General features: G+C 39.1%; 1 protein-coding gene across 9 annotated transcripts in view; it reads left to right on the top strand.

Annotated features, from left to right (window-relative positions):
- LOC122264116 (glutamate receptor ionotropic, kainate 2) overlaps window positions 1-11,429 on the top strand; it is a 65,322-nt gene extending 53,893 nt beyond the window's left edge. For 5 of the 9 annotated variants that reach the window (XM_086533309.1, XM_086533310.1, XM_086533308.1 and 2 more), the window contains exons 18-19: window positions 9,887-10,042; window positions 10,496-11,429. In XM_086533309.1, coding sequence (XP_086389435.1) covers window positions 9,887-10,042; window positions 10,496-10,666 — 327 coding nt within the window. In that variant the 3' untranslated portion in view covers window positions 10,667-11,429. Of the gene's footprint in view, window positions 1-4,529; window positions 4,689-6,290; window positions 6,469-9,886; window positions 10,043-10,495 lie in introns of those variants that run through there. The other 4 variants (XM_086533313.1, XM_086533312.1, XM_086533311.1 and 1 more) reach the window with 3 other exon arrangements.
- The last annotated feature ends 1,071 nt before the right edge of the window (window positions 11,430-12,500 follow it).

Below are 12,500 nucleotides of genomic sequence, written 5' to 3'. Positions count from 1 at the left end.
AAATCTAACTTTCTCTTCTTATAGTATAATACATAAAAATAGCCGATGGAAATATAACTTTTTATATAATACGAAAAATATAACAACGGAAAATATATTACCTGACACCTCTTATTATATATTTCAAGAAACTCTGATGATTTACTAGATAAAAAAAACGATTGTTTCGTGATAAACAAAAACTTGACATTAACTTTTTTGTATTGTTTAGTGTATTAGACTTGGTAAAAAAATAAATAAATAACAGCTAACTAGAACTGTAAGTAGATGCTATCAAACAAAGTGTAAGTAGATGCTACCATACAAGTCGTAAGTAGATGCTACCAGACAAATAATAAGTAGAAGCTACCACACAAATCGTAAGTAGAAGCTACCACACAAACCGTAAGTAGAAGCTACCACACAAATCGTAAGTAGAAGCTACCATACAAATCGTAAGTAGAAGCTACCAAACAAATCGTAAGTAGAAGCTACCACACAAATCGTAAGTAGAAGCTACCATACAAATCGTAAATAGTTTTGCGTCCTAAAAAAGTACAAAACAAGAACAACACTGAGAAGACACAGCTGGTGGATCTCCTTCTAGAAGATTCGTCTGGACTCCAGGCTCTCCGAAGACAGCTGGGAGGAGGAACAAGAGGGAGAAAGCTGGTCTCAGCCTCGATTTTTATCCCCCCCCCCCCACCTTCCTTCTCCTTTTCCTCTTCTCTCTTTTTCATTTCTTGTTTCTCTCTCTCTCTTTCTCTTTCTTTCTTTCTCTCTCCTTCTCTCTCTCTCTTTCTCTTTCTCTTTCTCTCTCTCTTTCTCTCTTTCTCTCTCTCTCTCTCTCTTCTTTCCTTCATCACTCATCGTTTCAACACGTGTTTCTTACTTATTATCAATTACTCCTACTTCAATCTTTATCATCTGTGCTCCGTTACTCCCTGTTTATCCTCGCTCACTTCATTTCTGCAAGACGAGTCTCGACTGCATGTTGCAAGTGCATGTTTACGCTGCAATAAAGCTATTAACATTATGCAATATGAATGCTTTTACTAATGGCTACTTATTTCACATGTGAAATATCTATATATATATGTATTTTTTCCTCTCGTATCCCCCCTTCCTCCCAAAACCTAAAAATAATTCAGTGTCTGATTTTTTTTTTCTTGTTCGGTTTTCGAATGTCACTGCCATTTTCGTGCCTATTTACGCCTACTGTTTATGTTTTTATTTTTATTTTTATTTATTTCTTTTTATCGGGAATGACATTGGCGACCGGAGTCCTACATTCTTTTTCCAGAAGATTTTATAGCGTTATTTTTTTATTTTTATTTTTTTTGTGACTATCTTTCATCTTTACCTTTTGCATTCTCTCCCTCTCTCTCTCTTTTATTCATGCTCTCTCTTCTTCTGTCTATCTGTCTCTTTTTTTCTTTTCTTTTTCACTCACTATCTCCCTCTTTCGATCTCTCTTTTTCTCTGCCTCTCTTTCTCTCTCTTTCTCACTTCCTAATTCCTAATCTTCTCTGACATTTACTATTCTGCTGTCACTCTCGTGAATATGGCAGTTATCCTTTTTTCGTAAGTGTGGAAATTTTGCCAAACATCCCTGTGACATTTCGCACAGCTTCTTTTCACACTTATTAGCCTGTCCCTTTCACCCTTGTACGAATCTTGTATGACCCTTGCCAAGATCTCTTCACCCTTCACCCTCAGCGATTCTCCATCAGATTTCTCTCTCACTCTTTCACCGCCTCACTCTCTCACTCTCACCCTTACACTTGTCACATTCTCACCGCCTAACTCTCTCACTCTCACCCTTACACTTGTCACTTGTCACTCTCTCATTCTCACCCTTACACTTGTCACATTCTCACCGCCTCACTCTCTCACTCTCACCCTTACACTTGTCACATGCTCACTCTCTCACTCTCCCCCTTACATTTGTCACATTTTCACCGCCTCACTCTCTCACTCTCACCCTTACACTTTTCACATTCTCACCGCCTCACTCTCTCACTCTCACCCTTACACTTGTCACATTCTCACCGCCTCACTCTCTCACTCTCACCCTTACACTTTTCACAATCTCACCGCCTCACTCTCTCACTCTCACCCTTACACTTGTCACTTGTCACTCTCTCATTCTCACCCTTACACTTGTCACATTCTCACCGCCTCACTCTCTCACTCTCACCCTTACACTTGCCACATTCTCATCGCCTCACTCTCTCACTGTCAGCCTTACACTTGTCACATTCTCACCGCCTCACTCTCTCACTCTCACCATTACACTTGTCACATTCAACTCCTCACTCTCTCACTCTCACCCTTACACTTGTCACATTCTCACCGCCTCACTCTCACCATTACACTTGTCACATTCTCACCGCCTCACTCTCACCCTTACACTTGCCACATTCTCATCGCCTCACTCTCTCACTGTCAGCCTTACACTTGTCACATTCTCACCGCCTCACTCTCTCACTCTCACCATTACACTTGTCACATTCAACTCCTCACTCTCTCACTCTCACCCTTACACTTGTCACATTCTCACCGCCTCACTCTCACCATTACACTTGTCACATTCTCACCGCCTCACTCTCACCCTTACACTTGCCACATTCTCATCGCCTCACTCTCTCACTGTCAGCCTTACACTTGTCACATTCTCACCGCCTCACTCTCTCACTCTCACCATTACACTTGTCACATTCAACTCCTCACTCTCTCACTCTCACCCTTACACTTGTCACATTCTCACCGCCTCACTCTCACCATTACACTTGTCACATTCTCACCGCCTCACTCTCACCCTTACACTTGCCACATTCTCATCGCCTCACTCTCTCACTGTCAGCCTTACACTTGTCACATTCTCACCGCCTCACTCTCTCACTCTCACCATTACACTTGTCACATTCAACTCCTCACTCTCTCACTCTCACCCTTACACTTGTCACATTCTCACCGCCTCACTCTCACCCTTACACTTGCCACATTCTCATCGCCTCACTCTCTCACTGTCAGCCTTACACTTGTCACATTCTCACCGCCTCACTCTCTCACTCTCACCATTACACTTGTCACATTCAACTCCTCACTCTCTCACTCTCACCCTTACACTTGTCACATTCTCACCGCCTCACTCTCACCCTTACACTTGTCACATTCTCACCGCCTCACTCTCACCCTTACACTTGTCACATTCTCACCGCCTCACTCTCACCCTTACACTTGCCACATTCTCACCGCCTCACTCTCTCACTCTCACCCTTACACTTGTCACATTCTCACCGCCTCACTCTCCCCCTTTCACTTGTCAATTCTCACTCTCACCCTTACACTTGTCACATTCTCACCACCTCACTCTCACCCTTACACTTGTCACATTCTCACACGCTAAACCCCACCACCTGTTCTTGTCTTGTCAACCACTTTAACTCTTTGCTAATTCAATTCACCTTTCACACTCTCACACTCTTTCTCACCCTTCACCCTTTCGTCACACCACCCACCATCTCCATCCCCCATCCCCCACCCCCCTCCCCCCTCGCTCGCTAACCCTCACTAGTATGAAACAAGTATGGATGACAACTACTAGTTCCACAAAGCAAGAAATGTGATGGGCGGTTTTCGTTGCATTGATATAAAGGCAAGAGCAGGGGACGAGTATTCCCTCTTTGCAGCAATGCATATATTACCGAAAACCAACAATTACAGAGATTTTTGTAATTGACAGAACCAATAAAGTACCATCTAGATAAATTTCGTACGATACCACTTAGATAGATTTGGTACGAAATAACAAACAGCTTAAATGCAACACTAATAACACCATATCCTGCACACTATGTACCATAATCATATAATCCGGATTTACGTCTCGAAAATCCCCCTCGTAAGGGCTAGATTACAAGAGACCGTTACCCCGAGTGGCTACCCTTTCTAACATAGGACCGTAGCCAGGACTCAGACCCGGTCGTTTGGAGTTCCTCTCGGTGCCCAGCCGCACGCATCACCCACTATACACTACAACGGCCCCTACGCCAAGCACCATATGTGATAGAGCATGAAATGGTGAGATAGAGATTAGATTCAGCACCAGCATCACCGACCATCGAGGAATCGTTTATCATCACAGTGCTTGCAACAATGCCCATGGCGATACGTGTAGATTATTAGGACATCTACTGAATTGAAAGCGAGCGGAGGTACTTCAGAGGGGATTCTTATTATGGATGATAATAGTAAGATGGAAGTTGCGTACAAGGTGATGAAGGAAAATATGATCGCATCGCCAAGCAGCTTCAAATCAGTGAAGATCGAAGGAAAATGAATAAGGCAGAAAGCAACCCACAGGTCACGGGCGTCTGTGACATTTCTTGCCTTGTGAACTTATTCATTGTTCATTCATCCTTCTCTACACTTGCCACTATCCTCACCATCTCATCCTTCATCCTCTCACCCTCCCTCACTAGCTCTCCACTCGCTAACCGTGACCAACGCCCCCTGTTGTCTATCTCTCTACCCCTGTGGCGCAGCGCGAGGCGTCTTCGGCCAAGTCTTCGGGCGCCAACGAGCTCGGGTTGTCCAACGTGGGCGGCGTGTTCGTGGTCCTGATCGGTGGCATGGGCATCGCGGCTATCGTGGCCTTATACGAGTTCCTGTGGAATGCCCGCGAACTGGCCACGGACGAGACGGTGAGTTGTAGGGCTGTGTTGGTGGGACTGTGTTGGCGGGACTGTGTTGCTGGGACTGTGTTGCTGGGACTGTGTTGCTGGGACTGTGTTGGCGGGTGGGTTCCTTTGCTTCTTATTTTGAACTTAAAGGTTTAGGGATTTTTTTTTTCCGGGGATGGCGGATGGGTAGATTACTTGATAGATAGTTAGATATATAGGTAGAGGAATATATTGGTAGATATATGAATAAATAAATAGATAGGTAGATATAAATAAAAAGAAACAAACCTTGCTTTCTTCCTTACACATGTAACCCCTTTGATGAAAAGAAAAAAATGACCCAGCTCTCTCCCTACCACACCTAACCCTCTTAAAAAGAAAAAAAAACACCTTTAAACAAAAACTACTCTCACACATATTCTGATAAATATGACTCAACTCTCTCCCTTCTACATCTAACCCTCTTAAAAATTATAACCCTAAACTCTCACTCCAGCAAATATATATAACCCTAGTCTCTCCCTTCCACATCTAACCCTCTTAAAAATATATAACCCCGCTCTCTCCCTCTCACATCTAACTCTCTTAAAGAAATCATAACCCTGCTCTCTTCCTCCCACACCAAATCCTCTTAAAAAGGGAAGGGGAAAAAAGTGCATGTTCTCGCCATCACATATCAAACTCTTTATAAAAGAAAAAAGAAAAAATAACTCTCACACACATCAACCATCCTCTAAGTAAAATATGACTTAATTTTCTCACTACTATGTCTAACCCCCTCCAAATGAGAAAAAATACCCATACCTCCTCTTTCGATATGTAACGCCTTTAGAGAATTATAATTACCCAGCTCTCTCCCTCACACATCTAACTCCCTTTAAGAAAAAAATAATAACCCGGCTTTCTCCCTCACACATCTAACTCCCTTTAAGAAAAATAATAACCAGGCTCTCTCCCTCACACATCTAATTCCCTTTAAGAAAAAAATAATAACCCGGCTCTCTCCCTCACGCATCTAACTCCCTCTAAGAAAAATAATAACCCGGCTCTCTCCCTCACACATCTAACTCCATTTAAGAAAAAAATAATAACCCGGCTCTCTCCCTCACACATCTAACTCCCTTTAAGAAAAATGATAACCCAGCTCTCTCCCTCACACATCTAACTCCCTTTAAGAAAAATAATAACCCGGCTCTCTCCCTCACACATCTAACTCCCTCTAAGAAATATAATTACCCAGCTCTCTCCCTCACACATCTAACTCCCTTTAAGAAAAATAATAACCCAGCTCTCTCCCTCACACATCTAACTCCCTCTAAGAAAAATAATAACCCAGCTTTCTCTCTCACACATCTAACTCCCTTTAAGAAAAATAATAACCCGGCTCTCTCCCTCACACATCTAACTCCCTCTAAGAAAAATAATAACCCAGCTCTCTCCCTCACACATCTAACTCCCTTTAAGAAAAAAATAATAACCTGGCTCTCTCCCTCACACATCTGACTCCCTTAAAAAGAAAAGAAAAAAAAGAATAACCCTGCTCTCTCCCTCTCACATCTAAAATCCTTAAAGAAAGAGAGAAAAGGGAAAAAAATGACCCCGCTCTCTCCCTCCCTCCCGAAGGCCTCCTTCTGCGACGAACTGGGCAGCGAAGTGCGCTTCATCATGAAGTGTTCTGGAAGCACGAAACCCGTGAGGAAGAAAGCTCCTTCGACTCCCGAGGAACCGCTCTTCACCTACGGGTCCTATGGCGCCAACTACGGATACTCGGATAGGAAATAAAATGGCGGTCTTTGGCGGATTTTTTGTTTTAAATATATTAATCATTATTATTATTATCATTATTATTATTATTATTATTATCATTGTTATTATTATTATTATTATTATTATTGTTATTACTATTATTATTATTATTATTATTAATCTATTTATTCAATTTTATTATTATCATTGTTATTATTATTTATTTATTATTATTATTATTTTTTTTTTTTTGGGGGGGGGGCGGTATGTCATTTGGTTATTTTGTTTGGATATGTTAGTGATCGGTTTGTTTTGTTTTTTTATTGTTGTTATTTGGGGGGAGAGAAACGAGAGGGGACGATGTTGGTGTTTTTGTTTTATTATCACTGTAGGATTTGCATTAATTATATATTTTTTTTATCTGTTCACTTGTTTATACTATAAATATCATTATATCTATATTACTGGGAACGCAGGAACTTACGAGATTTGCACTGGTGATGAAAAAAAAAGACTCTTATTTTTCGTACAGGTAATTCTTTTTTTTTCCTTTTTTTTTCTTTTTTTAATCATCATTGACCTGAAAGAAAGGTCACGAAATACCACAAGAGATATGAATATCCGTGCTTGCGCATGAGTGTGCAGTTGCACGTCCAAACAAATGAACATCAGCGTGCGAGAGTATTTAAGATTTATCAAATATTCTCTGCACTATAAAACGACTGATATTTTCTTGATTGTATTCAAAGGAATATGTAGTTATACCTGCGAAAGTATTTAAGATTTATTAAATATTCTCTGCACTATAAAACGACTGATATTTTCTTGATTGCATTCAAAGGAAGATGTAGAATCCTAGATGTTAGAACAGTAGCATTCATCAAATATGTTTGATAGTGTAAACGTTGTGCATTTACGAAAGATAGCTTTCATGTAGAATGTATAATATAGACGTAAACACATATATATATATATAAAACCTTTGCTAATCATTGTGTGATTAGTAGTATTTTTTCATTATTTTGTACAATTTAAGTCGTTCATTATAGATTTTTGAGATAGGTTTCCTTAAATACGCATTGCCGTGCCTAGGTCTTGTGTATATTCTATACGTAGACGATTGGAATGAGATAATAAAGTGTGATGTAACGTTTTCTTTCTCTCTTTGACTCTGTCTTTTTTTAATTATTTGACTATTAGGTTATATGTATTTGCCCTCTTTCTCTTTCTTTTTTGCTTCTCTCTCTCTCTCTCTCTCTCTTTCTTTCTCTCTCGCTCTCTTTCTCTCTCTCTCTCGCTCCCTTTTTCTGCTCACCCACCCTCTCGCTCTCTCTCTCTTTTTCTATTTTCTTTCTCCCCCCCTCTCTCTGTCTGTTTCTCTCTCTCTCTCTCTGCCTCTTTCTCTTTCTCTCTCTCTCTCTTTCTATTTCTTTCTCCCCCTCTCTCCCCTCTTTGTTTCTCAAACCCTATACACACTTTCATTATAAGTACAAATTAATTATTATCTACACCTTACATAATCACAGAAAATTACACTCAAACCCCAAATTATCAAAGATTTATCCTTTTTTGATTGAAAACGAAACCTTTTTCAACCAAAATCCCATAAAAAAAGTAATGACAAGAAGGTAAGTTAGCCTTTGCATGGTGCATGGACTCATGAACCCTTGTAAGCATCTGACGACAGTATTGACCATCGAAGAGTGTCAACAAAAACAAGAAAAAAGTAAAATGGCGGATATGGTGAGGGCTGGTCCTTTACCGGAACGAATCTGTGGACTGTTTAAAGAGGTGATTTCCTTTCGTTGTTTCGTCTTTTCTTCGTTATTTCGTTTCTATTATTATTACTTTGGTAATAAGGATAGTGGTGATGATAATAAGTATTATCATTTTCATTGTTCTTATCATTGTTATTCTGTTTTTTATAAGTATCATTATGATGATTTTCATAATCGTTATTATAATAATTTCCGTAATAATTTTTTATAATAATATTATAATTATATTTATAATAATATTATAATAATATTATAACTATAATTATGATTAAGGTCACTCGATCATCATCATTATCATGATCTTTACTCTTCTTCATATCACTATCTTCATTATCATTACCTTCATTATTCATTACAAATTTTATCATCTTCATTATCATTGTCATCAGTATTATTCTTATTTTTATGTTATTAATATTAATGTTGTTACCATTGATTTTGCTATCATTTAGATTATTATTATCATCATTCATGCGTGTGTGTGTGTGTGTGTGTGTGTGTGTGTGTGTGTGTGTATGTGTATGTGTATGTGTGTGTGTGTATGTGTGTGTATGTGTATGTGTGTGTGTGTGTGTGTATGTGTGTTTTTTTTTTTTTTACATGGGTAAAGATATATTCCAATTTACTTTCTTTCCTCAACCTATCGCTAAATAACAATGCCAGTTAAAGAACCTCACACATTCTATCTACTTAATAAAAAAAAAAAAAAAAAAAAAAAAAAAAAAAAAAAAATAGAATTGTTTCATAAAACTAAAGATGTTTAACAAATGGTCTAGATTAACTGGTAATAATGTGTCAATAAACAGTATTACCAGACATAAATAAATCGATTGACAGCCAGACTGACTGATATAAGTAAATGTTTGAGAAGTGAAATAGTGAAATAGATGGATTCATAAATACATTAGAGTAAACCTAAATGAATTCAGGTTCATTTAAGATGCAGATCGATTTGGAGCAGACGCTCAGTACCTGTTGTATTTTTCTGTTGAACTTCATATATATATATATATATATATATATATATATATATATATATATATATATATATATATATATATATATATATATATATATATATATATTTACATATTCATGTTTTCCGTCACGCATTTTTTTTTCTCTCTCTCTCTGTCTGTTTATCTGCCTCCCCCCCTCTCTCTCTTTCTGTGTCCCCGCTCTCTCTCTGTCTCCCTCGCTTTTTCTCTCTCTTCTCCTTTCTACCCAGTGGTAGAATTACAGGGAGGGGGGGGGGACCACCTCTCCTACTTTAAAGTTTGTCCTGCCAAACTGCTACCATTATTTTTTTATTTTATTTTATTTATTTTATTTTTTTTTAGTTCCTATGACTGTTCTTGCAAAACACAAATCACCACTATATCAAAAAGTGGTTCAAGTCATTAAGAAAATTATATCAATAGATTAATAAGGATTAGATTAAGATGACGAGAATTATAGCCTTCCGTTGTGAATATATATATATATATATATATATATATATATATATATATATATATCCTACCATTCTTTGATATGTATAACTTCATGTTTCATATGTTCCCCTTACCCCCTACCCCCTCCTAAGTAAACAAACAAACAAACAAAAAGAAAGTCCTCCCCCGCGCTCATAAAACCACACTTCTTTTCCCGCCATTTATAAACCTTTATTTTCTCTCTACCAACTTTACCACCCAGACGGAGGAGAAGAAGGACGCTGCTTCAGCTGCTGAGTTAGGCTTAGAGAACGTGGGCGGCGTGTTCGTGGTGATGGTGGGCGGGATTTTGCTTGCGTGTCTGACCGCCTGTTGCGAGTTTGCTTGGAAGGCCCGGAAGCTCGCCACTGACGATGGGGTACGTGGTTACTTTTATTTGTTTTATCTTTTTTTATCGTTTTTCGATTGAGTTTTGTTTTTGTTTTTTCTCTATGTATATTTTTTAAAGTTATTTTCATGTTGTTTGTTTTAGCTTTGTTTTCTTTTTTTTTAGGAGGGAAAGAGTGTTGTGGTTGTATTTCATGTGTGTATGTATTTATATATATATATATATACATATATATATATATATATATATATACATATACATACATACATACATATATATATGCATATATATATATTTGTTTCACTTATTACTATCATTTTAACCGAGGTTCAGATATCATTAACTTCACGTGACTTCTTTTAGTCACGTAACCCCCTATCCCCCTCCCTCCCCCAATGTAAACAAAACGCCACACGTCCTTCCTCCAACGTGAACAAGAAAGGCCTTTTAATTCACCTCTCTAATTCCCTCTCTCTCCTTCAGATGTCCTTCACGGAAGAGCTCAAGAAGGAACTCCTCTTCATCGTCAACTGCAACGAGAATTCAAAACCCGTCAGGAAGAAATTTTCACCCGCGGACACAGACACCTCGACCGTTTACAGCTCCTCGTCCACTTACGATTACTCTAACGGTCGTAACAAACAAGGCTATTAAAGAGGAAGCTATTGTTTGTTTTGTTTTGTTTTTTCCTTCTTCTTCTCGTTGAAGACTCTCTTTTTTTTAGATATTGATTTTGATGAAGGATTTAATTCGAAGGATATTGGTGAATTTGGTGAATTTTGATGAATAGAATGATTTAATTTTAATGAAGACTCTTTTTTTTTTAAATATTGATTTTGATGAAGGATTTTTATTCGAAGGATATTGGTGAATTTGGTGAATTTTGATGAATAGAATGATTGAATTTAAGTGTTTTTTTGGGTGTCTCGCGGAAAGGGAGGGATGGTTAGGGAGGAGAAAGGAGAAGGAAGGGGCGAGGGTGATGTTGGAGATGAAGAAGAAAGAGAAGAGGACGATGAAGATGAAGAGGACAAAGAAGATAGAGAGAGGAAGACGTAAATAGAAACACGAGGGGGGAAGAGAAGGAGAGAAGAGATAGAAAAAAATAATAGTTTTGGTTCTTTATCAGCTTTCTCTCGCCTACATAATCTCTTCAGAGTTAGTGCTAAATGTCCACATGCTTTGCGACAGTTCTTGCTTCCCGCTTTCATTTAGTGATGACAAGATCTTGATCCTTACTCTATACAGATGTTAGAGTATCATTTATGTTGTCTTAGCACCCCTATGTTATGTTTATTGTTATCATGCATGTAGGAAATTGAACTGCACTTGTTATTATTTCTAAGGATAGGTGTATCTTAGTAAATTGTTATCTGTATGTTTCCCTGTTATCGTAAAATGTAAAGGTTTAAAGTTTCATGGCTTTTCATTGTACTTCCTATTATATATATTACATCGGTGATTATATAATGTAACCATGAAAGCTGTTCACAATGTTTTTTTAAAAAGGCGTATGCCAGTAAAGTTTAACGAAATTCAGTTAGGAAAGATTTATAAAACATAACTAGCCATTAACTGTGTTTGTGATTGACTGATATCTTACGATTTCACTGCATTTCGCCATCTAAAGCAAAATGAAATATGATGATGTTATATCAAATCGTACTTACAAATTGAGATCAAAACGTTTCATAACTAAAGGCAAAGCCGCATATAAAGGCACGTTTGACGTACTATAAAACAAGTTTTATTAACCTAGTATGATACATGAGGAGGAGATTCCAAACATTCACTCAACAATAAATTAAATTACTCGACAAGCAGAACGCAACGTGATAAATGATCAGGAGCGAGAAGAACTCCGGCAGGCTGTTCGTTTGAAGAATCATTTTCATCAAGGAGAGGTGCGTTCTTCGTCCACCTTGACCTTATAGACCAGAAGAGAGCCTCCGGAGGTCGTCTCGATCCCGCCTGTCGTCGTGGTTAAGCGGGGACGACCAGCCGAGACACCCGACGGGAACCGAAGGAGCTTTACACTCACTTCCCGAAGCAAGCTTGTGCAAGCAACGGGGTCAGGCAATAGGCTGTGGCTGTGACGGTCGTCCCGGCAAGGTAGGAGGTCGTGGTGAGGGTGAGGGTGGTGAAGTTGGTCGTCCAGATGGTGAGTCGGCGGTCGTCCCTCTCCAAGGCGTCCCTCTGTTGTCTGGAAAGTTCCTCCAGGTCCGCGACGTCGGCGAGGGCCCCGTCTAAGGCCGGGCTCGCCTCCGGGACTTCGTCGCTCCTGCAAGTGGTGAGTGAGAGACGGGCGGTCGTGCGTGAGTAGAGAGAAATGCTTTGTCGTCGCGTTAGTAGGTTGGAAGGCGGCACTCGTTAGTAATCATTCGGCACTCGTTAGTAATCATTCGGCACTCGTTAGTAGTCATTCGGCCCTCGTTAGTAATCATTCGGCCCTCGTTAGTAGTCATTCAGCCCTCGTTAGTAATCATTC

Source organism: Penaeus japonicus, unplaced genomic scaffold, assembly GCF_977035675.1.
Source record: "Penaeus japonicus unplaced genomic scaffold, GWHDUDI00000001_assembly GWHDUDI00000039, whole genome shotgun sequence".
Classification (NCBI taxonomy): domain Eukaryota; kingdom Metazoa; phylum Arthropoda; class Malacostraca; order Decapoda; family Penaeidae; genus Penaeus; species Penaeus japonicus.
Note: the sequence above shows the minus strand (reverse complement) of the source record. Positions and strands in the feature narration are given on the sequence as shown.